This window comes from Pleurodeles waltl, chromosome 4_1 (genome assembly GCF_031143425.1).
Source record: "Pleurodeles waltl isolate 20211129_DDA chromosome 4_1, aPleWal1.hap1.20221129, whole genome shotgun sequence".
Lineage (NCBI taxonomy): Eukaryota > Metazoa > Chordata > Amphibia > Caudata > Salamandridae > Pleurodeles > Pleurodeles waltl.
Genome location: NC_090442.1, coordinates 329025436 through 329052141, shown reverse-complemented (window position 1 = coordinate 329052141; position 26706 = coordinate 329025436). Strand labels below are relative to the sequence as shown.

At 44.7% G+C, this 26706-nt stretch overlaps 1 protein-coding gene across 1 annotated transcript in view; it reads left to right on the top strand.

The window, feature by feature from the left end:
* Window positions 1–26706, top strand: part of VWF (von Willebrand factor) — a 1017342-nt gene that overhangs the window by 131655 nt on the left and 858981 nt on the right. Inside the window, exon 9 of the mRNA XM_069228440.1 lies at window positions 16891–17002. Within this exon, the coding sequence (XP_069084541.1) occupies window positions 16891–17002 (112 nt within the window). The remainder of the gene's footprint in view (window positions 1–16890; window positions 17003–26706) is intronic.

Below are 26706 nucleotides of genomic sequence, written 5' to 3'. Positions count from 1 at the left end.
GAAAACTGGGAAGTTTGGTATCAAACTTCTCAGCACAATAAATGCACACTGATGCCAGTGTACATTTTATTGTAAAATACACCACAGAGGGCACCTTAGAGGTGCCCCCTGAAACTTAACCGACTATCTGTGTAGGCTGACTGGTTCCAGCAGCCTGCCACACTAGAGACATGTTGCTGGCCCCATGGGGAGAGTGCCTTTGTCACTCTGAGGCCAGTAACAAAGCCTGCACTGGGTGGAGATGCTAACACCTCCCCCAGGCAGGAGCTGTAACACCTGGCGGTGAGCCCCAAAGGCTCACCCCTTTGTCACAGCCCAGCAGGGCACTCCAGCTAGTGGAGTTTCCCGCCCCCTCCGGCCAAGGCCCCCACTTTTGGCGGCAAGGCTGGAGGAAACAAAGGAAACAACAAGGAGGAGTCACTGGCCAGTCAGGACAGCCCCTAAGGTGTCCTGAGCTGAAGTGACTCTAACTTTTAGAAATCCTCCATCTTGCAGATGGAGGATTCCCCCAATAGGATTAGGGATGTGACCCCCTCCCCTTGGGAGGAGGCACAAAGAGGGTGTACTCACCCTCAGGGCTAGTAGCCATTGGCTACTAACCCCCCAGACCTAAACACGCCCTTAAATTTAGTATTTAAGGGCTCTCCCTGAACCTAGAAACTAGATTCCTGCAACTACAAGAAGAAGGACTGCAAAGCTGAAAACCCCCTGCAGAGGAAGACCAGAAGACACCAACTGCCTTGGCCCCAGAACTCACCGGCCTGTCTCCTGCCTTCCAAAGAACCCTGCTCCAGCGACGCTTTCCAAGGGACCAGCGACCTCTGAATCCTCTGAGGACTGCCCCGCTTCGAAGAAGACAAGAAACTCCCGAGGACAGCGGCACTGCTCCAAAAGAACTGCAACTTTGTTACAAGGAGCAGATTTAAAGACCCCTGCAACTCCCCGCAAGAAGCGTGAGACTTGCAACACTGCACCCAGCGACCCCGACTCGACTGGTGGAGAACAAACAGCTCAGGGAGGACCCTCCGGCGACTCTACGACTGTGAGTAACCAAAGTTGTCCCCCCTGAGCCTCCACAGCGACGCCTGCAGAGGGAATCCCCAGGCTCCCCCTGACCGCGACTGTCTGAACTCCATTTCCCGACGCCTGGAAAAGACCCTGCACCCGCAGCCCCCAGCGCCTAAAGAAACGGAACTTCTGTGCAGGAGTGACCCCCAGGAGGCCCTCTCCCTTGCCTAGGTGGTGGCTACCCCGAGGAGCCCCCCCCCTTGCCTGCCTGCACCGCTGAAGAGACCTCTTGGTCTCCCATTGAAAACCGAAGGAAACCCGACGCTTGTTCCCACACTGCACCCGGCCGCCCCCGCGCTGCTGAGGGTGTACTTGCTGTGCTAACTTGTGTCCCCCCCGGTGCCCTACAAAACCCCCCTGGTCTGCCCTCCGAAGACGCGGGTACTTACCTGCAGGCAGACTGGAACCAGGGCACCCCCTTCTCTCCATTGAAGCCTATGTGTTTTGGGCACCTCTTTGACCTTTGCACCTGACCGGCCCTGAGCTGCTGGTGTGATAACTTTGGGGTTGCTCTGAATCCCCAACGGTGGGCTACCTTGGACCAAAAACTGAAACCTGTAAGTGTCTTACTTACCTGTTAAAAATAACAATAACTTACCTCCCCCAGGAACTGTGAAAATTGCAGTGTGTCTACTTTTAAAACAGCTTATTGTGTTTTATGACAAAAGTATACATGCTAATGTAATGATTTAAAGTTCCTAGAGTACTTACCTGTAATACCTTTCAAATGAGTTATTACTTGTAAAATTTGAACCTGTGGTTCTTAAAATAAACTAAGAAAATATATTTTTCTATAACAAAACCTATTGGCTGGATTTGTCTCTGAGTGTGTGTACCTCATTTATTGTCTATGTGTATGTACAACAAATGCTTAACACTACTCCTTGGATAAGCCTACTGCTCGACCACACTACCACAAAATAGAGCATTAGTATTATCTCTTTTTACCACTATTTTACCTCTAAGGGGAACCCTTGGACTCTGTGCATGCTATTCCTTACTTTGAAATAGCACATACAGAGCCAACTTCCTACAATGAGGAACACACACTCAGAGACAAATCCATACCAATATGTTTTTGTATATAAAAATATCTTTTCTTAGTTTATTTTAAGAACCACAGGTTCAAATTCTACATGTAATACTTTGAATGAAAGGTATTGCATGTGAGTACTTTAGGAACTTTGAATAATAACAATAGCAAATAAACTTTTCAAATAAAACACATATAGCTATTTTAAAACTAGACACAGTGCAATTTTCACCGTTCCTAGGGGAGATAAGTAATTGTTAGTTCTTGCAGGTAAGTAAACCACCTACGGGGTTCAAGTTTGGGTCCAAGGTAGCCCACCGTTGGGGGTTCAGAGCAACCCCAAAGTTACCACACCAGCAGACCAGGGCCGGTCAGGTGCAGAGTTCAAAGTGGTGCCCAAAACACATAGGCTTCAATGGAGAAGGGGGTGCCCTGGTTCCAGTCTGCCAGCAGGTAAGTACCCGCGTCTTCGGTGGGCAGACCAGGGGGTTTTTGTAGGGCACCGGGGGGGACACAAGTTAGCACAGAAAGTACACCCTCAGCAGCACGGGGCGGCCGGGTGCAGTGTGCCAACACACGTCGGGTTTGTCGTTGAAATCAATGGGAGACCAAGGGTCTCTTCAGCGATGCAGGCAGGCAAGGGGGGGACTCCTCAGGGTAGCCACCACCTGGGCAAGGGAGAAGGCCTCCTGGGGGTCACTCATGCACGGGAGTTCCGATCCTTCAGGTCCTGGGGGCTGCGGGTGCAGGGTCTTTTCCAGGCGTCGGGATCTGGGAGTCAGGCAGTCGCGGTCAGGGGGAGCCTCGGGATTCCCTCTGCAGGCGTCGCTGTGGGGGCCCAGGGGGGACAACTTTGGTTACTCACAGTCCTGGAGTCGCCGGGGAGTCCTCCCTGAAGTGTTGTTTCTCCACCAGTCGAGTCGGGGTTGCCGGGTGCAGGGTGGCAAGTCTCACGCTTCTGGCGGGAAATGCTGTTGTCTTTAAGTTGCTTCTTTGGAAACAAAGTTGCAGTCTTAGATGAACAGGGCCGCTGTTCTCGGGAGTTTCTTGGTCCTTTTTGATTAGAGCAGTCCTCTGAGGATTCAGAGGTCGCTGGTCCTGGGGAAAGCGTCGCTGGAGCAGTTTTCTTCCGAAGGGGGGAGACAGGCCGGTAGAGCTGGGGCCAAGGCAGTTGGTGTCTCCGTCTTCTCTGCAGGGTTTTTCAGCTCAGCAGTCCTCTTCTTCTTAGGTTGCAGGAATCTGAGTTCCTAGGTTCAGGGGAGCCCTTAAATACTAAATTTAAGGGTGTGTTTAGGTCTGGGGGGTTAGTAGCCAATGGCTACTAGCCCTGAGGGTGGGTACACCCTCTTTGTGCCTCCTCCCAAGGGGAGGGGGTCACATTCCTATCCCTATTGGGGGGATCCTCCATCTGCAAGATGGAGGATTCCTAAAAGTCAGAGTCACTTCAGCTCAGGTTGCCTTAGGGGCTGTCCTGACTGGCCAGTGATTTCTCCTTGTTTTTCTCATTATCTCCTCCGGCCTTGCCGCCAAAAGTGGGGCCGTGGCCGGAGGGGGCAGGCAACTCCACTAGCTGGAATGCCCTGTGGTGCTGGAACAAAGGGGGTGAGCCTTTGAGGCTCACCGCCAGGTGTTACAGCTCCTGCCTGGGGGAGGTGATAGCATCTCCACCCAGTGCAGGCTTTGTTACTCGCCCCAGAGTGACAAAGGCACTCTCCCCATGTGGCCAGCAACATGTCTCGAGTGTGGCAGGCTGCTAAAACCAGTCAGCCTACACAGGTAGTTGGTTAAGGTTTCAGGGGGCACCTCTAAGGTGCCCTCTGGGGTGTATTTTACAATAAAATGTACACTGGCATCAGTGTGCACTTATTGTGCTGAGAAGTTTGATACCAAACTTCCCAGTTTTCAGTGTAGCCATTATGGTGCTGTGGAGTCCGTGTTTGACAGACTCCCAGACCATATACTCTTATGGCTACCCTGCACTTACAATGTCTAAGGTTTGGCTTAGACACTGTAGGGGCACAGTGCTCATGCACTGGTGCCCTCACCCATGGTATAGTGCACCCTGCCTTAGGGCTGTAAGGCCTGCTAGAGGGGTGACTTATCTATACTGCATAGGCAGTGTGAGGTTGGCATGGCACCCTGAGGGGAGTGCCATGTCGACTTACTCGTTTTGTCCTCACCAGCACACACAAGCTGGCAAGCAGTGTGTCTGTGCTGAGTGAGGGGTCCCCAGGGTGGCATAAGATATGCTGCAGCCCTTAGAGACCTTCCCTGGCATCAGGGCCCTTGGTAGCAGGGGTACCAGTTACAAGGGACTTACCTGGATGCCAGGGTGTGCCAATTGTGAAAACAAAAGTACAGGTTAGGGAAAGAACACTGGTGCTGGGGCCTGGTTAGCAGGCCTCAGCACACTTTCAATTCAAAACATAGCATCAGCAAAGGCAAAAAGTCAAGGGGGCAACCATGCCAAGGAGGCATTTCCTTACAACCATTAAATCAAGTTTTACACACTGAATGAAAAATAACGTTGAACTACTTAACTAGTATTTCCCCTTGTGAAGATACAAATTGAGAATTGTTATCATAGGCCTTTTCTTAGGAGAATTTGCTTAAAACTATACAATAAAATCAGCTTTAGACATTCTGTCTAGGCGAGGGCACACTAGGTCAAATACTTTTCTTTATATATTAGGCATCCTGACCTATGGGCTTTCAAAGGGGTGCCTTAATAATATATAAAAGTAGCTTTTTTTACATGACAAAAACACTTTTCCTTTCCATACGCCTCTGAAAGCCTTTTAAACTGTAGCTGAGAAAGAGCACACTAGTGTTCCTGGCAGCTTTATATCTTATATATCTTAGCCCAGTATGAAATGTGGGTGGTGTAAATGCACACTACATCCCACATATAGCACTCAACTTCCATACCATTGGTTCAGTTAATCATATATATTTACATACATATATTTACATATATAGCCTTTATATATTTATACATATATATTTTTATATAATACTTTGTATATGAAATGTACGTGCTTTATGTCATTGCTTTTAATCATTATAAGCATTTTATACATCTCTTTATATTCTCTATGATGTTGTGAGTGAAATGCATCAGCACAGCAACTGTATTTGTATTTGGCTTTTTAAGATAAGCATTGAGGTAGAAGGTAAAGCTCCAAAAGGGCAGGGTTTGCCTCCATGAGAGTAAACAAAAGCGTGCTATGCTATACCTTATCATCTGTGCGATAATTGTGAGGTTGAACCACAGGCCTGCAGTAACCTGGCTAGCAACACAGATGGTAGGCAAGTGGAGTTTGTAGCACAGATAATTATTCATAACTCTATGAGAAATGCCAGAATAGGGAAAGTATTACTAAGCAGCTCTGAGGCTTCAGTTGGGGTTCACTCAGAGACATTGTCAAACGTGTGCTGGGAAGTCACAGAAATAACTCTTTGTACCAGGCACAGTCATTGCACCATTCATTGGGAGCCAATAGTGACCATTTAGCACTAGGGCTAAAAGCCCCTTGCTCTGACAGTGAGTTGGCTAGCAGCATTTTCAACCTTTTTTAACGTATTGAATTCATAGATCGGCAGTCCAGCTATGTCTTGAAAGGAATTCCCATTACTGCATTGAGAGGATTGGTTGAAATGTTCATAACTATTGGCCACAGCTGCAAAAATATTAACAAGGACCTTGTCTGGTAACCATCCGTCTGCTCTTCATTATCCACTCGCAGCTTTTTGTCTGAAATCACTCCCACTCACTAACAAGGGCTAATGCCGAATACACTGCCTCCTTCGTTCTCCCTAAAAAGCTTGGGTCTAAAGTCCATCCTCCTCTCCTCGTCATCCCTGGTTTATGAACAGTGAACCTCATGCTCCACTTAATGGTACAGAGATGTGTCTCTGTGATCTACAGGGAGTGCAGAATTATTAGGCAAGTTGTATTTTTGAGGATTAATTTTATTATTGAACAACAACCATGTTCTCAATGAACCCAAAAAACTCATTAATATCAAAACTGAATATTTTTGGAAGTAGTTTTTAGTTTGTTTTTAGTTTTAGCTATGTTAGGGGGATATCTGTGTGTGCAGGTGACTATCACTGTGCATAATTATTAGGCAACTTAACAAAAAAAAATATATACCCATTTCAATTATTTATCATTACCAGTGAAACCAATATAACATCTCAACATTCACAAATATACATTTCTGACATTCAAAAACAAAACAAAAACAAATCAGTGACCAATATAGCCACCTTTCTTTGCAAGGACACTCAAAAGCCTGCCATCCATGGATTCTGTCAGTGTTTTGATCTGTTCACCATCAACATTGCGTGCAGCAGCAACCACAGCCTCCCAGACACTGTTCAGAGAGGTGTACTGTTTTCCCTCCTTGTAAATCTCACATTTGATGATGGACCACAGGTTCTCAATGGGGTTCAGATCAGGTGAACAAGGAGGCCATGTCATTAGATTTCCTTCTTTTATACCCTTTCTTGCCAGCCACGCTGTGGAATACTTGGACGCGTGTGATGGAGCATTGTCCTGCATGAAAATCATGTTTTTCTTGAAGGATGCAGACTTCTTCCTGTACAACTGCTTGAAGAAGGTGTCTTCCAGGAACTGGCAGTAGGACTGGGAGTTGAGCTTGACTCCATCCTCAACCCGAAAAGGCCCCACAAGCTCATCTTTGATGATACCAGCCCAAACCAGTACTCCACCTCCACCTTGCTGGCGTCTCAGTCGGACTGGAGCTCTCTGCCCTTTACCAATCCAGCCACGGGCCCATCCATCTGGCCCATCAAGACTCACTCTCATTTCATCAGTCCATAAAACCTTAGAAAAATCAGTCTTGAGATATTTCTTGGCCCAGTCTTGACGTTTCAGCTTGTGTGTCTTGTTCAGTGGTGGTCGTCTTTCAGCCTTTCTTACCTTGGCCATGTCTCTGAGTATTGCACACCTTGTGCTTTTGGGCACTCCAGTGATGTTTCAGCTCTGAAATATGGCCAAACTGGTGGCAAGTGGCATCGTGGCAGCTGCACGCTTGACTTTTCTCAGTTCATGGGCAGTTATTTTGCGCCTTGGTTTTTCCACACGCTTCTTGCGACCCTGTTGACTATTTTGAATGAAACGCTTGATTGTTCGATGATCACGCTTCAGAAGCTTTGCAATTTTAAGAGTGCTGCATCCCTCTGCAAGATATCTCACTATTTGTGACTTTTCTGAGCCTGTCAAGTCCTTCTTTTGACCCATTTTGCCAAAGGAAAGGAAGTTGCCTAATAATTATGCACACCTGATATAGGGTGTTGATGTCATTAGACCACACCCCTTCTCATTACAGAGATGCACATCACCTAATATGCTTAATTGGTAGTAGGCTTTCGAGCCTATACAGCTTGGAGTAAGACAACATGCATAAAGAGGATGATGTGGTCAAAATACTCATTTGCCTAATAATTCTGCACTCCCTGTAGTATCCACTTCTACACTGTATCATCCGCACTTGTGTCAGAGTTTCCCTGACATTATCTTTACCATACCTCATGCATGAGCGCAATTACATGCTCAACACAATCCCATTTGGAGCACCGCTCCAAACTTCACGCACAACACACTTTGCTTCCTACAGTAAGGAACTCATGCTATACCAGACAAGCACGATCAATAGAGCAGCAGTCTTATTAATCACCCATAATACACTGCATCAATCCATGATTAAGCACCCCAATATGATCACCACAATATTACTAGAAGATCACTTCAAACCTCAGTGCTTTCTACAGCTCACACTATAAATTCAGACTCTACCAGATCCCGCACAACAAATGAGGTATCTGCTTAACTACTGATCCAGAAGCCCTTCTAACTTCTCAGTGGTATGGAGTATTATACCAAGTGTACAATCCTTCCTGCCTGACCCCCCACCACCTAAGATCTCTAGGACCCATTTCTTCCTTTAGGATTGATGTTTTTCTTGCCATGGTTAAACACCAATGATTATGACATCAGTCATATCAACTGCTCTCTGCCCCCTCTTTCCCCTTCTTTAGGGAAGCCTCTCTTTCTTTTCTCAGCACCACCCCCCACCCCATTACAGTTCCTATTTATTTTCTACACTCCCTGTGTGTCTCTCCTACAACCTGGCTATTCATTATGGATGTCCTTTCTTTCCTTGGTTTTGCAATCTAGCTTATCCTTCCTTTCCCATACTTATGTTTTTGCTTGCACCGTTAACTCATTTCTTTTTTTGCATTGTATTAAAAAAAGTCAACAACACATTTTCCTTCTGCCGAAATGGAGTAATGCGATTGCACACATATTTGCAGCTATAAAACTGTGTAGTAGTGGGTGTTTGGCGTTAAATAAAAGTAAACATAATTACAGAAGTCAGGCCCTCAACCGAGATACTAATGGACAGCATATTTATTTTCAAATCTTCACTGGTTGGTAATACAGTATTTGGGTTGCCAAGGAATACCTCCCCAGACACGCTAATGATAATCTTTCTTACTCCTCAGATCCACATATCTTTTCAGTTCACGTTATTTTGTGACCAGGGAGACCTAATTATCTCCTTGTTTACATCTTGTAGCTTCTGCAAGGGATGCTGTCATTTGACACAGGTTAAGATGTTTGGAACGCCTGCAGTTCAATTAAAGATGTTGCTGTGTCCTAAGGGACACCATTGCAGTGCTTCCCAGCCCAGTGAATATACATGTATTTAACTTTAATAGCTGCAACATAATTATTGAAAAAAAGATTGCTGATACTTGTACAGACTCCATACCTCTGAAAAAACCATAGGGTGTACCATGTCAAAAGATCCTTGCCACATTATGGGAGTGAGACCGCCAGGTTCTCGGATGGCGGTCAGACCTTCGCCAATGCAACATTCTGACCACCATGTTTTAACTGTGGCCGTCGGGCTGCGGTTGGACTGCCAGCACCGCCAGAGATCCCGGCGGTCTGGACGTTGCAGCAGTACTAATTTGACAGGACAGCTCTGCAAGCAGCGCTGCCCTGTGGATCACAACCTCTTTCTCCGCCAGCCTTTTCATGGCGGTAGCACCGCCATGAAAAGGCTGGCGAAGAACGGTTGCAGGGGATTACGAGCCAGACACAATGCTGTAGGGTGTTTCCTGCTAGGCCAGCGAGCAGAAACTCAGGTTTCCACCCGCTGACCAAGTGGGAAACTGTTAAGAGGCCCGGCGGGGAGGTAGCCACTATGGCGGCAACCACCCCATCGGAAGTTCTGCGGACTTGCAAAACCGTCTGCCAAACTCGTAATGAGACCGTATCTGTTCTCGCCTGTGGTAGGGTTAAGTGGTGTAATATGATAGTTCAAGGTATGCTGAAGTAATGGAGTACATGATGGTGTAAAATGAAGTGCAGTATGCCCTTTATCATAGTGTTCCTCACTCTATCACTCATGAACAGTATAAAGATTATTGATGCCACAGGCAAAAATGGATTTGGCCATCATATGAACAGCAATGGAAACCAAAGCCAAAAGACTGGATTAACAGGGCCTGGAGCTGGGCCTCCACATTACGAAGTGTAGGAGATCGAGAGTGCAGTCTTGGTGCGCAGCAGAGGCAGAATATTGGTGTGAGTACGCCCTTGAGATTCCAGCTGCCTCGAGACAGCAAAGGAGGATCTTGTGGTCGACTGTCTCAAAGACACCCAGAAGGACCAGCATGTCAACATGGGTCATATCTTTTTGATATTGTGCAGGGAAGCACAACTTGTAGCGTGAATAAATAGTAAATGCCTTTTCTTGACTGATCATTGCTTACTACACATTCAATTACCACAAGTAAGCAGGTATCAATATCCATGTCTTTATGCATGACAAAAGTTCGAAGGATGATATTAAGCTGGTGATCCATTTATATCTTTCTCTAATAGCCCCTCGAGAGGTTTATTGGCATGTCATGATCAAAACATGACAAACTGAACGATATCTTCCTGGCCAGCTGGTTTCTATTACATGTCACAGTACGTCGTAGGGAGACAGAATAAAATCTTTCATTCAAAAATATTAGCCCACGTACCACTTTTTTGCCTCATCCATATATATCTATATTTAGATTACATTGTGCTATTCTCATTTTATTCGGACCAATTCACTTTTAAATACGCAAATCCCATGTTTATTAAACCCAGTTTGAACCTTCGAAGCTCCACTGGTATACAGAGCCGCTTTGTCAATAAATGTTTTGCTGCTTTTGCAGACCACAACTTCTTCCTTTTCCCTACCCTTGCCTCATCACATATGCCTACGTTGTTTACGTTGCTTACAGTGTTGACATACTGTAGAAAAAGGAAATCATCAAAACAGCTACCACGTTTAGGCTAGAATTCGTATTAAATTATTTCAGGAAACCATAGTATAAGATTGTTTTTTTGCATATTCCGGAGGCTACAGTTGGAAATAACCCTTGCTGAAATTCTGTATGTGGAGTCAAGTAGCAATCCTGCCTGCCAGACATTAAGTATGAGTGTGGGCATTTTTTTGATAACCAATTCTATTGATAATTTTCGTGAATACTCATTATAACTAGTAACACATTGAAAGGAACAATAGAAAGTAAGAACCAGTCGCACTCAATGTTCATGGATGCAGTTTGTGTTCAGCCCTTGACCAGTGTTAAGTTCCATTAGTCAAGCCGTAATGTTTCAGCCATTCATCCCAGATGCTGCCGTGCTCCTGTGGGCAGCCCTGTGCCATGTAGATGGGTTCTTTAAATTTGGCGAACCAGTCCACCTCGGCACACCTCTTGGGAAGGGTAGGCAGGGTGGTGGCACAATGGTGTCCATACTGATCGGGTAGCGGTCTCTGCAACTGTCTCCCAGGCCCTCCAGGATGCCCAGAAGTGCAAGGTTTGGGGAAAGGGTGATGGTGGTCCCCAGCAATTGTGTGAGAGATTTCATGATGTGCTGCTAAAAAGCAGCAATGGGGAGAATTGCCAGGTCACATGGTAGAAGACCACATTGGGGCAGGGCCATCGAAAACATTCGGGTGCCAGGGATTTTACTGCATGCCATAGTTTGCGTAGAGTGAGGTATGTGGTGTGCAGATTGCTTAGTTGGGTGAGTTTAAGTCTAGAAAATATTGCTATTTTGTAAGGTGCAAGGCACGTGAAGATCCAGTCCGTGTTGTCAAGTGTGCAGATCCAACTCTCACATTTTTGTTTCAGGTAGAGAAAGTCATCAGGCGCACAGTAGATTAGTGTGTGGTAGATGTGGGATATGCCTCCTTGGCCCAGTTTACCCATCAGCAGTTTGTCCTCAAGGTGGTTTATTTGGGGAGGTCCATGAGTTGGGTCTTTTGGGATGAGAGGGCATGGCAGAGCTGGAGGCACTTATGGAATAAAGTGTTTGATAAGGCATAGTATGTTTGTAAATTGAAAAGATTATGCTACTTCACAGAGAGCAGGAATGTTTAATTTATCTTACAAACACTGAGGGTCTGGCATTAACTGCCAACATTAAAACCCTCACAGTATTTTATACTTAACATTCTAATCCAAGCATAACCCAACAGATCTCCCCTTACGACCTCATAATAGAAAATAGCAAAGTTATTACTAAACATAACATATAACCTATAACACCCCCAAAGTACTGTAAACCCAAGACAGAAAGAAAACATATAATGAAGAAGATGCACAAAGCAGTTGCATTAGTTAGTCATTGAGTTTGCAAGGTAAAGACTTTTTGCTTACTGAACATGGCCAACTGCCACAAATGTTCATAGACTTTGCTGACTTACTGGACTTCTTTGCCCCCACAAACATATTCAGTTTTGGGTCTACAACCACCATAGTTTTGTTCCAGACTTTACCATTCTGTAGTATCACAGTGTGGTCTTTTACCTCCTTAACCAAAACTGGTGTCCAAAATTTGGAATGACCTTTTTGAAACTGACGAGGAATTTGAACCCTCGCGAAGTCACCTGCATGAACACAAATCTCTCCCATTTCTTTTTGTATCAACTCGCACATCAAGCACATTTCTTAACTTTGCGCAATTCACACACCTCCTCCCCATCCACTCCCTATTCAAATGAGTCCCAGCTACACTACCCTCCCCCTAAATAGGGAAAAAAGAGACATTCCTGTACCAGTGTGTGGGGTTGTCCTCTTAGCCCACAACATATCTTTTATCACCATTCCCCAACTTAAAGCGTGAAGTAACACTAATTGTAATTGCTCTTTGATATCACAATTAACTCTTTCAACAGGACCATTGCAGCAAGGATGATACAATGAAGTGCTCAAATCCCTGATCCCATTAGTTTCTAAAGAAGCACTCATCTCTCTGGACATCGATTGGATAGCATTATCTGTTACTAACCCTTCTTGAAAACCTTCTCCAATGAATATTTTCTGGAATAAAATTAATGATCACACTTGAGTTGACACATTGACAAACTTCATCTCAGTCCACTGAGAAAAAAAATCAATCAATACCAGAGCATATTTGGGTAAACTTCTCAAAACCCCAAAAGACCCAGACACATTAAACGCTAGCTTGTGCCATGGTACTCTATTACTGGCCATTGGTGTTAAAGGAGATGGCACAGTAATCTGAAACCTGTCACTCAAAACACACGCACTATGCTCCCTTACACAATGTTTCACCACTCTGTCCATTCCAGGACAGCAAAACCTCTTCCTGATTCTGCATTTTATTGCATGCATACCTGTGTCCTTCATGAGCAAATTTAAGAACTTTAGATCTAATATTCTGAGGAACTACTAAACCCTTATATCTTAATAATATTCCATCAACCAAATATAGTTCATTAGCAGATCTCCAATGCAGAATTTACCCCTCATCCCTGTCACACATTCTAGGTCAAAAACTGGTACACATTTAGGGCTACATTTATGAAGAATAGAAATAGCAATTTCCTAATTGTGATTTTCTGTGGATCACAATTAGGAACTCGCTATTTGTAATGAATAAAACTCATTTGAGTTTCAGTTGCAATTCCAGGTGGGTTGCAAATAGACCTACCTCATGAATATTAATGAGGTAGGTCACAATTTGTGACCCATTAGGAATCACAGCCATCACAGGGATGGTGGCCTGCTGGCCTGCAATCTATTTTTTTTTAACGTAGACCATTTTCCTTAAAGGAAAATGGTCTGCATTTAGAAAGAAAAAAATATAACTTGGAAGTTTCATTTTTCAAGGGTAGACAGTGGTCCCTGGGACCACTGCCTTGTCTTAAAAATATATTTTTACCAACCATTCTCAAAAGGCATTAAATTGAAAACATTTTGCAACCACATTTCAGTCACAAAAACACTTGTACATACCATTCCTATTCGGTATTAGGAAGGGATGCTCTCAACATGCCCCTTACAAATACCGAATGGCACAATCCAAATTGTGATTCAGTAATAGTTATCTAATCGCAATTTGGGCTTTGTACATCCCAAAAAGCACTTGTTCTGTGAATGAGGCTGTTTGCAAATTCGAAAATGCTTTGTACATCTGCTCCCTAATGACTTCCCATAACACTTTATCCTCGCTAGCAGCTGCTCTCTGGTCTCTCTCAGACAACACTCTACTAGTAACCAGGTTAAGAGAACACAAAAGTTCCAAATCATCTTCTCCAACACCTTCATCCTTCAGCTCAACATCCACTGGCAAACATGATAGGCACTCAGGAGCAAAATTTCAAACCCCTGCATCATACTGCAAACAACCACAATCCAAGCTTTTCTTTTTCAATGGTGGAATATGTTGATTAAGCACTGCGAAGGGCTCTAGAGACAAAAACAGTGATTTCCTGTTTACCATTGCTTCTCTGCATTAAAACTGCTCCCAAACTGTGATTAGTTGCATCAGTAGTGATAATGCACAATGCATGAATATCAAACGGATTCAAGGGTTGGTAAAAAAAACTATATCCCTATTGACGTTTTGACATTCGCAGTCCCACACATATCTCATTTTTTCTTCAACAGCTTATGCAAACATGCACTTTTGCTAGCAAATTTCTCCACAAACTTAGTTTATTATTCAGTCAACCCTAGAAATTATCTAAGCTGATCTTTGTCCATATGTGCAGGCGCTTCCTCAATAGCACTCAATATCTTACTCTTCAGCTCCACCCCATTACCAGACACATGATGCTCTGAATAATCTACACGATCTTGATGGAACTTACACTTGTCTTTTTTCAAAGTCAAGCCAGACTCTTTCACAATTTCCAATACTGTCTTCAATCTTGTCATGTTCACACTCATCCTTCCCATAAATTAATATGTCACCCTTACACATGCTTGAAAAGATTGAAGTTAGGTGTCTGGACTCCTCACACAGCTCCACCTGAAGATATGCCACTGACATGTCAAGCAAAGTAAATATGGCAGCTCCATTTGCACTGACAACAATTCATTAGAAAATAGTTTGTGGTTGACCCAAATGTTTGAATTCAAATCACACAATCTCAAGGTCTTATCAGAATTGTGTGCTACAACTATGTAAACCAACCATTCTGAACCCTCAGTTGGTTTAATGATACCCAAATTACACAATTTTTCTAACTCAAACTTGAGGTCCTTCCACAAATTGATAGATACATGCTGCACCTTATGTACTACAGGCTTTGCATTTTTGTTTAAGACAACACAATGCTTAAATCCATCTAATTTTTAAAGTTCATCTGGAAAGATTTCAGGATACATGCTGGCCCACTTACACTCATCCATGTTGCAGACTTAATTGCTACACAATTCTAGAAGTAGTTGTCTGAACAAAACTAATTCAAGATGATTAGGAACAAGATCCTCTTGTTCATTTCATCCCAATAAATTTGAACTACCCTTAGCTACATATATAGTGCCTTTGGTTGTCTTGTTATCACAACCAGGTGTAGCATTGAACTGCCCCATCACTTTCACCTTTTTATCTACCCCTTTGTGCAAAAATGCTACTACATAAATTATAAAGACATGGAATATTCAACCTGGCAAACTCTATTTCACCAATCAGTGTGAACGGTGAACCCGAATCAGCCATAACTTTTTACTTAACATTATTGATAGTGATGTCACAAACCAGAGGCTTTCTTCTTCTTACATCACAAATGGATCTAGGATTGGTAGATAACAACCTTTCCTAGATGTTTCTATTATTAGTTTTTTCAATTACCTTATTGCATATTATTTTGTCCTTGAAATCCTGATAAGTACATGTGGCAGCAAATGTATGTAATGCTGTGACAAACTCACCAATATATTCCCCAGGTGCTTGAGTATGTTGGAGGAATTTGGGCTGTTCTAGAACCACATTCCTCCTAGGACTGAACCTTTTCTTCTGTGTATATATGGCAGAAGAATACTCATCAACACCTCACCATCACCTTCTTAGCCACCCCCAACACGTCTGATAACAATTTCTTTAGGAAATGTTTTGTGTATATATCAGTGCCCAAATCGTATGCTAATAAGGCCTTCTTCTTCTTGGAAGTAAATATGTCCCCATCAATATCCTCAAGTAAGCTTTGAATGCTTTGTGCTACTGTTCCCAATTTAACAGAGGCGTGCTAGGGACTGACATAAATGGGGGTATTGCCACTATTCTCTCCATAGTACAATTAGAAATTGCCCCTCAAAATGCTCTCCACCAAGTTGCTGCCAGAAATCTGCCCTTGGAACGATACGAAAACAATAACAATGCTCAACACATTCTTATTATCCTGAGAATTATTTTGAATACTCATGTAAAACATATTTGTCCAGATACCAAGGTTTGCCTGTCATTGCACTAGAGAAAGATGTGAAACATTCCAAAACCCAACTGGAGCTTCAAAGCTCAACACAAAAGGATGATGGATGGAGTGCTGAAACTTTTCAATACACACCACAGTCACAGATCTAGGTTTAATCCATCGTTCTTTTTCTCACCATGCCACCTCAGTTTGGAGCCATATGCTAATTAGTCTCGACCCTGTTCCCCATGGGAACAGTCCAGCCTGAACTGCCTGGCCAGGTCCTCCTTTGACCACAAACAAGCATCCTGGGACTGGTTTCTGGGTATCACCCCTCATCAGCCAGGCTAGCTTGAATCCAGTGGCACAGGTAGCAAGCAACCCATGTCTAGATATACCCTGGCCACTAAGGGCAACTTTGGCAACACAAAATGATAGTATATGAAGGTTGCTACCATGAATTACATTCCATTACTCACTGACTGCCCTAACATACAGAGAAAAAAGAATGAACACATTCCAATGTATGTACAGCATTGAAACTGATTGGTGTTACATCAGTATTCCCAAGTTTATGAAAATAATTCTTCAAACCACTTCAGGAGAAAACTGAACCAAACTCATCCAAAGTCTGTTTTTTTACATTTTTGATTACTCTGTTACTTATTATAGTGAAACAAACAAAAAATTTTAGGCTTAATATTTTTCAATGGCACTGCCACTGAGGATAGACACTCTTTTATAGAATTAGCTGCACAATTTACTCAAGAACATAAAACCTGAGGAATATGGATTTTTATGGCTCCACCATTAGTCTTATGCTAGCAATGAGTGTAAATGACTAGAGATACCAGGATTACATTGCAAAGTCCTAATTAGATTAGTCTAGTCTGTTGAAAACATGATTACCGAGTTTGCACTGAAACAATATTACCTTCCTGATCTGTGTGAGTAGTGTTTTGAATAGCCTGATATATTTCTGACAGTTGCTTTTAGTAGACCATTCATAATTTTCACTCATTGATCTCTTTTTTTTTTTAGAGGGCAAAGTTCTCGATGGTGACAAATGTGTTGAAGTGTCAAAGTGTTCGTGCATACATTCTGGAAAGCGCTTTGCCCCAGGTTCCACTATTGATCAGGACTGTAATACCTGGTAAGTACAGTATGAGCATGGAAATATTTGTATTGAAGGAACGTCTTCAAAATCACCTTCCTATTTGTGTGGTTGTTATATGGGAGTTTCTTAAAGGTCATGACACTAAGCCCTCCTGAAGTTTTGACACCCAACCTGGACTACATGTGACTCATAATAATTATTCTGGTGATTCATTGCTCAGAAGATGTATTTATACATTTAACAGCTATTTGTCACCCATGTAATACATATGCACCAACAGAGTATTAGGGTGGTTTATAAACAACTCTTTACATCAGATTATATTACCATAGGAGAATCATTTGATCGGGGAGGCTGCGTCGCAGGTGAAGAGATGCTGCTTTATTAGGACCATGAAGGGGATACATCACCGCACCGTATTATGTTTGTTGCAGGAGCATTCAGTAGAAAGGGCTGGGGCCAGGTGAAATTTTATTTGTGCAAGCACAATCTCACATTCTTCCCATTTTGCAGAGTACACGTATTTTCATATTATATGCCGGGATAGGTACCATATTTCATAAGCATTATGACCATTTGAGATTGGTTCGAGCAGGAAATGTTTTGCAGGAACTGTGAGGCTAGACCGTGAGAATTCTTTCTGCCAAAACCAGTCCCCCACCAGTATTTAAAGTGACTTTTGTATGGGAGGTGTCCCATTAGGAAGAGAAAAGGCACTCGAAAAACTGGAGAAAAGTGTAATTATGTGGAAAAATATGCATAATATATCCAAAAGGAGTGATTTTTTCTATCCCTAAATATAACACCAGCTAAAGTAGAGATTAAAAGGTGTTTCCTGAACGTGGGGAGGGTGGTTTTGCTCTGATGTTGAGTTGTGGCTTCTGCTTACTCTTTGGCCACCAGAAATGCAGATCAGCTTTACTAAAGAAGGGGTATTTCTTTGTTGTATGCCTTTGCAGGCGAGGCACTATGACTTGAGTTTGGTCCTTTCTGGCACTGGTAAACAATGAAGGTCACTGAGGGGAAAAGCTAGATTCCAAGGGTCACAAGGAAGAGAGAGACATACATTGGAATGGGGACAGTACAAAACAGAAGTAAAATCACCTTGTCACTTAAAAGACAAACTCATAAGATACAAGATTAAACAAATGATAAAACACATGCACATAACAATATAATATGGACATTTTTTGCAGCAAATCCATTTGAGAGATATGTTTAGGTTATAGACTGAGGGCTTGTTTAAGAGCGCAATGGAAAGGGTGTTGCAGTGGAGACAGAGTACCCTTTCTGTTGTACTGAAGGTCCATCCGCGTCGTTTGGAGTCAGGCGGACCTTCCGCACGTGACTGGCAGAGACTACTCCATCTCTTGCGCTGACATACACCTCCATGGCCCAACGGAGTAAGGACCGTCAGATATTTTGCCATTTGTCTGCCTGCCCTATTTAACATGGGCAAATAAATAGCAATATTTTACTTTTGCTTTCTGCCATCTGTAGGAAGTTGGCTCTGTATGTGCTATTTCAAAGTAAGGAATAGCATGCACAGAGTCCAAGGGTTCCCCTTAGAGGTAAGATAGTGGCAAAAAGAGATACTACTAATGCTCTATTTTGTGGTAGTGTGGTCAAGCAGTAGGCTTATCCAAGGAGTAGTGTTAAGCATTTGTTGTACATACACACAGGCAATAAATGAGGAACACACACTCAGAGACAATTCCAGGCCAATAGGTTTTTGTATAGAAAAATATATTTTCTTAGTTTATTTTAAGAACCACAGGTTCAAATTCTACATGTAATATCTCATTTGAAAGGTATTGCAGGTAAGTACTTTAGGAACTTTGAATAATCACAGTAGCATATATACTTTTTACATAAAACACATTTAGCTGTTTTAAAAGTGGACACTGCAATTTTCACAGTTCCTGGGGGAGGTAAAGTATTGTTAGGTTTTGCAGGTAAGTAAACCACCTACGGGGTTAAGATTGGGGTCCAAGGTAGCCCACCGTTGGGGGTTCAGAGCAACCCCAAAGTCACCACACCAGCAGCTCAGGGCCGGTCAGGTGCAGAGTTCAAAGCGTGCCCAAAACGCATAGGCTTCAATGGAGAGAAGGGGGTGCCCCGGTTCCAGTCTGCCAGCAGGTAAGTACCCGCGTCTTAGAAGGGCAGACCAGGGGGGTTTTGTAGGGCACGGGGGGACACAAGTTCACACAAAAAGTACACCCTCAGCGGCACTGGGGCGGCCGGGTGCAGTGTAGAAACAAGCGTCGGGTTCCCAATGTGAATCAATGGGAGACCAAGGAGTCTCTTCAGCGATGCAGGCAGGCAAGGGGGGGGCTCCTCGGGGTAGCCACCACCTGGGCAAGGGAAAGGACCTCCTGGGGGTCACTCCTGCACTGAAGTTCCGATCCTTCAGTTGCTGGGGGCAGGGTCTTTTCCAGCCGTCGGGATTTTAGAGTCAGGCAGTCGCGGTCAGGGGGCGCCTGGGGATTCCCTATGCAGGCGTCGCTGTGGGGGCTCAGGGGGGACAACTTTGGTTGTCGGAGGGTCCTCCCTGAGGTGTTGGTTCTCCACCAGTCGAGTCGGGGTCGCCGGGTGCAGTGTTGCAAGTCTCACGCTTCTTGCGGGGATTGCAGGGGTCTTTAAATCTGCTCCTCTGTAACAAAGTTGCAGTCTTTTTGGAGCAGGTCCGCTGTCCTCAGGAGTTTCTTGTTCCTCTTGAAGCAGGGCAGTCCTCTGAGGATTCAGAGGTCGCTGGTCCTTGAGAAAGCGTCGATGGAGCAGGTTTCTTTAGAAGGCAGGAGACAGGCCGGTAGGACTGGGGCCAAAGCAGTTGGTGTCTTCTTTCTTCTTCTGCAGGGGTTTTCAGCTCAGCAGTCTTCTTCTTCGGTAAGTTGCAGGAATCTAAATTCTTAGGTTCAGGGGGGCCCTTAAATACTAAATTTAAGGGCGTGTTTAGGTCTGGGGGGTTAGTAGCCAATGGCTGCTAGCCCTGAGGGTGGGTACACCCTCTTTGTGCCTCCTCCCAAGGAGAGGGGGTTACATTCCTATCCCTATTGGGGGAATCCTCCATCTGCAAGATGGAGGATTTCTAAAAGTTAGAGTCACTTCAGCTCAGGACACCTTAGGGGCTTTCCTGACTGGCCAGTGACTCCTCCTTGTTATTCTCATTATCTCCTCCGGCCTTGCCGCCAAAAGTGGGGCCGTGGCCAGAGGGGACGGGCAACTCCACTAGCTGGAGTGCCCTGTGGTACTAGAACAAAGGGGGTAAGCCTTTGAGGCTCACCGCCAGGTGTTACAGCTCCTGCCTGGGGGAGGTGATAGCATCTCCACCCAGTGCAGGCTTTGTTACAGGCCACAGAGTGACAAAGGCACTCTCCCCATGTGGCCAGCAACATGTCTCGAGTGTGGCAGGCTGCTAGAACCAGTCAGCCTACACGGGTAGTTGGATTAGGTTTCAGGGGGCACCTCTAAGGTGCCCTCTGGGGTGTATTTTACAATAAAATGTACACTGGCATCAGTGTGCATTTATTGTGTTGAGAAGTTTGATACCAAACTTCCCAGTTTTCAGTGTAGCCATTATGGTGCTGTGGAGTCCGTGTTTGACAGACTCCCAGACCATATACTCTTATGGCTACCCTGCACTTACAATGTCTAAGGTTTGGCTTAGATACTGTAGGGGCACAGTACTCATGCACTGGTGCCCTCACCTATGGTATAGTGCACCCTGCCTTAGGGCTGTAAGGCCTACTAGAGGGGTGACTTATCTATACTGCATAGGCAGTGTGAGGTTGGCATGGCACCCTGAGGGGAGTGCCATGTCGACTTACTCGTTTTGTCCTCACCAGCACACACAAGCTGGCAAGCAGTGTGTCTGTGCTGAGTGAGGGGTCCCTAGGGTGGCATAAGACATGCTGCAGCCCTTAGAGACCTTCCCTGGCATCAGGGCCCTTGGTACCAGGGGTACCAGTTACAAGGGACTTACCTGGGTGCCAGGGTTGTGCCAATTGTGGAAACAACTGTACATTTTAGGTGAAAGAACACTGGTGCTGGGGCCTGGTTAGCAGGGTCCCAGCACACTTCTCAGTCAAGTCAGCATCAGTATCAGGCAAAAAGTGGGGGGTAACTGCAACAGGGAGCCATTTCTTTACACCATCCAAAACGTGGTGGTAAGTGAAAGACAATAAAATTGTTCCCTTTACTAGTACTGCAGCTCTAAAACTCTCCAACAGCAGACATTCCAGAATCTTACTTTGTTTGATGATCTCGGTTTGGATTTTGAAACCATTATTAGAACATTGGAATGCTGGGGGCTCCATTGAAAACAATGGAGTGCTGCGGGCTTTTACTGGCCGGTAAAAGCCCGCAGCGCCAACATTCTAATGTTTGCTTTGTTCACAGCAGCAGCTGTGAACAAAGCCTCACGGAGCCCGAGGGGATTTTAATCCCCTCGGGCTCCGTGAACATTTTTTTTTTTAATAGAACATTCTGCCCTGAGTGGCAGAATGTTCTAATAGCCTTAGAACCCGCCGTAGCGGGCTCTACCGGCTATTAAAGTCCCTCTCCCTTGTTAAATGCCCTCGCCTTCGGCTCGGGCATTTAACGCGGGGAGCGGGCCTTTAATAGCCGGTAGAGCCCGCTACGGCGGGTTCTAAGGCTATATGACATAATTTGCCAGATTGGCCCCTTTAATAATGCTGCTGATTCAAACAGCCATTTGTACAATAATGAGGTCTTGAAGTACCTTTCAGGGGACAGAAACACAATGCTCCTTGGTGAAAAAAAACAATAATTAATACACCGGAAGCTAACATGTTGTCTAGTAATTTGAGAAAACTCGTAATGCAAAGATCAAGCAGATCAATTTTCAACTAGCCGCACCTTTAGACAACAGATGAAGAGAAGTAACTAAAATTCAACAAAATCTGCTAATTCTAGACTAATGTAAATCTGTTTTATACATGGAAGAGATCTTCTTTTCAATGCGCATGCCAGAGAGAAGGTGATGTGGAGATAGATGCCCATCCAGTAATGAACACCAAGACACTACTTCCTTATGGTATTAAAATTTCAGTCTCTCAGTTTTTTTGCTGCATATGATACTTCTTTTTTAAGGGTAGCATCCATGAGAAAAAAGTAGGAGTGTGCTCTGCCAATCCATGTTTCTTGCCAAAGAAATCTGCTCTGCAGCCATTGTGTGCTTTCCCAGTGTCCTATCCATGCCTTAGCCTGCACTTACGTTTTAGAAGAGGCTGTTGTGGAGTTAATCCATAATTTTGATGACATTTTAAAACGAAGAGAGTCAGCCTGGCTCACAAAACCTCAGTTTAGAGAAAAGTTAAATGACTACTTTAGCCTGGAAAATATGTGTTCATGGGAAAGATAAATATTCATTTTAAAAGACATCATGACAAAGAGGCACAAATCAAAAAAAGAGATGAGCCTACAGAGCGGGAAGCGTGAATGTGAAATGGGAGATAGAAAGGCATCAGTAACAAAATGAGAGTAACGTGGGAAGGGGAATAAGGGGTTTATAAAAAAAGAACAAAAAGAACATGATTAAAGCAGGGGGTGGATTGAGAGGTTTGTGAAAAATTAGAGTAAAGTGGGAATGAGAGTAAGGGGTTTGCAAGAAAAGTAAGTACAATGGGAGGGGGAGTAAGGGATTTGTTATTAAAAGATATTAAATAGGAGGGGCGTAAAGAATTTATGAAAAAGGGAAGTAAAGCAGAAAAGAGAGTAAGGGTTTTGTAAAAAATGGAGTAAAGCGAGAGGGGGATTATCTCAAGGTGCATGGCAAACAGGAGAGAGGACCTTTTAAAGAGAAAAAGGAACAGTGGCTAAGAGAACTCCCATTAAAAGAGCAAATAAAAAACAAACAAAAGAAACACATTTTTCATAAAGAAAGTTTTCATCAGGTTGATTTTGTCAACCTAGTGAAGCTCATTAATGCTATAAAAATGTCAACATTTGTTCACCAAAAACATTTAATCAGAACCACACTCTTTAAGCTGTTTCTTTTTTATCTAAAGCACACATACAACCGTCGTGGAAAGGGCGAGGCTCCCCGTTTTCTGCCTGCCTTTATCGCTACCATCAAATGAGTCAGAGCTTTTAAACCACAGTCTGTGGGGCAGACTGACTCATTAAATTTCAACATACATGATGAGCAGGCGGGTTGTCCTGGTGAAACATAGACAAACACTGCAACAGGCTTCTCAAGAAAGCTGAAATCAAAGGTCTCGCTCAACAGGCACGGATGAATAGTTCTTGATTATCTTATAGGGTTATGCAAGCAATAGTAAGCCCAAAGGCGGCTTCTCCTCTAAGGCGAAGGAGCGTCGCCCCCTGCCAGCGGGAGTGGCAATGTTTATTATGGTTTTTATTTTTCAAGGGGCAGGGCCATGGGGATGACAGAGATTGAGGGGGAGTGGTGTGCACTCCTCTCAGTGTGCGAGTCTGTTTGGCTGGCTGTCTCAGGACGGCCAAACACTCATGCGTACTGAGCTGCCTCCAACCTGGCGGTGTGTTACCGGGTTGAAGAGAGCAGGCACAGGCTCCAGGTCTGCATGGGAGTGCAAAGCCAGGGTGATCAAGCCAATCCTAATGCTGCTCTCATGCTGCCAGTAGCATGAGAGCAGTGTTAGGATTGGCCGTAGGACAGGCTGGGAGTCAGTGCCTTCAGTGAGTGGAGGTAGAAAAGTGGCACAGCAGCGACGATACGGCAGGTAAGATACGGTTAAAAAAAACTTTTTTATTTGTAATGTTTTTGTTTTGTGCCTCCCTACCAAAAGCTTTGCCCTGACAGTAGCCACCCCTGAATAAGCCTCTTGAAATTCTGTTTATTTGTTACACTTCACTTTGGCATTTACTGTATTTTACTTCTAACATCTGGATTTTGCTGACTCCCCTTGTCAACCAGGGTAAAATCTGATGATTGGGGATGATAAAAACCAAACCTTTTTCTTGCTTTCGAATTCTATGAAGCACAGACATTCAATCTCACTTGATGGGTACCTGTCCATTACCTAAACTTAGATATTAGTACAAACCAAGAAAACGTTTTTAATATAAGGTCAAATAAATTGTTTTATATTGTACAACTGAAATATTGCAATACCTCATGATCTGACATATGGGAGTTCAGAGGAACAATACTTCTCTACAGCTGCAAATCATGTATAAGCCTATACTAAAACTGGAGAAAACACTTAACCACTAATATTCATTTCACCATTTGAAAAGGCACCCAGCTCACAGACTTCGGAAAGAGTCAAGCGCTCACAGTAACCCTCCACACCTGTGCTACAGCTAATTTGGCCTAGAAGTAGTATGCCGAACGTACCTTTCCATTCAGCACTAAACTAATGTAAAGCCTTCCTGGCATACCTGACTTCAAAAACATGCAAATCAGTCTTGATTCTACTCCACTAGGTACAGTCCAGCCCAAATTACTAGGCCAGGGTCCCTTTGGATAGGAACACACGTAACATAAGACCGGTTTTGGCTTAGTTGGGCCTCTTCACTCCAATGTATCTTTAGTACTGTGACAGAGTGAGCACGGGATCCATATCTGGTGTAGGAAGTTGGCTCTGTATGCACTATTTCAAAGTAAGGAATAGTATGCACAGAGTCCAAGGGTTCCCCTTAGAGGTAAGATAGTGGCAAAAAGAGATAATACTAATGCTCTATTTTGTGGTAGTGTGGTCGAGCAGTAGGCTTATCAAAGGAGTAGTGTTAAGCATTTGTTGTACATACACACAGGCAATAAATGAGGAACACACACTCAGAGACAAATCCAGGCCAATAGGTTTTGTTATAGAAAAATATATTTTCTTAGTTTATTTTAAGAACCACAGGTTCAAATTCTACATGTAATATCTCATTTGAAAGGTATTGCAGGTAAGTACTTTAGGAACTTTGAATAATTACAATAGCATATATACTTTTTACATAAAACACAATAAGCTGTTTTAAAAGTGGACACAGTGCAATTTTCACAGTTCCTGGGGGAGGTAAAGTATTGTTAGTTCTTACAGGTAAGTAAACCACCTACGGGGTTCAAATTGGGGTCCAAGGTAGCCCACCGTTGGGGGTTCAGAGCAACCCCAAAGTCGCCACACCAGCAGCTCAGGGCCAGTCAGGTGCAGAGTTCAAAGTGGTGCCCAAAACGCAAAGGCTTCAATGGAGAGAAGGGGGTGCCTGGGTTCCAGTCTGCCAGCAGGTAAGTACCTGCGTCTTCGGAGGGCAGACCAGGGGGGTTTTGTAGGGCACCGGGGGGGACACAAGTCCACACAGAAAGTACACCCTCAGCAGCGCGGGGGCGGCCGGGTGCAGTGTGCAAACAAGCGTCGGGTTCTCAATAGATTTCAATGAGAGACCAAGGGGTCTCTTCAGCGGTGCAGCCAGGCAAGGGAGGGGCTCCTCGGGGTAGCCACCACCTGGGCAAGGGAGAGGGCCTCCTGGGGGACACTCCTGCACTGAAGTTCCAATCCTTCAGGTGCTGGGGGCTGCGGGTGCAGGGTCTTTTCCAGCCGTCGGGATTTTAGAGTCAGGCAGTCGCGGTCAGGGGGAGCCTCGGGATTCCCTCTGCAGGCGTCACTGTGGGGGCTCAGGGGGGACAACTTTGGTTACTCACAGTCTCGGAGTCGCCGGAGGGTCCTCCCTGAGGTGTTGTTTCTCCACCAGTCGAGTCGGGGTCGCCGGGTGCAGTGTTGCAAGTCTCACGCTTCTTGCGGGGATTGCAGGGGTCTTTAAATCTGCTCCTCTGGATACAAAATTGCAGTCTTTGTTGAACAGGGCCGCTGTTCTCTGGAGTTTCTTGGTCTCTTGGAAGCAGGGCAGTCCTCTGAGGATTCAGAGGTCGCTGGTCCTGGAGAAAGCGTCACTGGAGCAGGTTTCTTTAGAAGGCAGGAGACAGGCCGGTAGGACTGGGGCCAAAGCAGTTGGTGTCTTCTTTCTTCTTCTGTAGGGGTTTTCAGCTCAGCAGTCTTCTTCTTCGGTAAGTTGCAGGAATCTAAATTCTTAGGTTCAGGGAAGCCCTTAAATACTACATTTAAGGGCGTGTTTAGGTCTGGGGGGTTAGTAGCCAATGGCTACTAGCCCTGAGGGTGGGTACACCCTCTTTGTGCCTCCTCCCAAGGGGAGGGGGTCACATTCCTATCCCTATTGGGGGAATCCTCCATCTGCAAGATGGAGGATTTCTAAAAGTTAGAGTCACTTCAGCTCAGGACACCTTAGGGGCTGTCCTGACTGGCCAGTGACTCCTCCTTGTTATTCTCATTATCTCCTCCGGCCTTGCTGCCAAAAGTGGGGCCGTGACCGGAGGGGGCGGGCAACTCCACTAGCTGGAGTGCCCTGTGGTGCTGGAACAAAGGGGGTAAGCCTTTGAGGCTCACCGCCAGGTGTTACAGCTCCTGCCTGGGGGAGGTGATAGCATCTCCACCCAGTGCAGGCTTTGTTACAGGCCACAGAGTGACAAAGGCACTCTCCCCATGTGGCCAGCAACATGTCTCGAGTGTGGCAGGCTGCTAGAACCAGTCAGCCTACTCGGGTAGTTGGATTAGGTTTCAGGGGGTACCTCTAAGGTGCCCTCTGGGGTGTATTTTACAATAAAATGTACACTGGCATCAGTGTGCATTTTTTGTGCTGAGAAGTTTGATACCAAACTCCCCAGTTTTCAGTGTAGCCATTATGGTGCTGTGGAGTCCGTTTTTGACAGACTCCCAGACCATATACTCTTA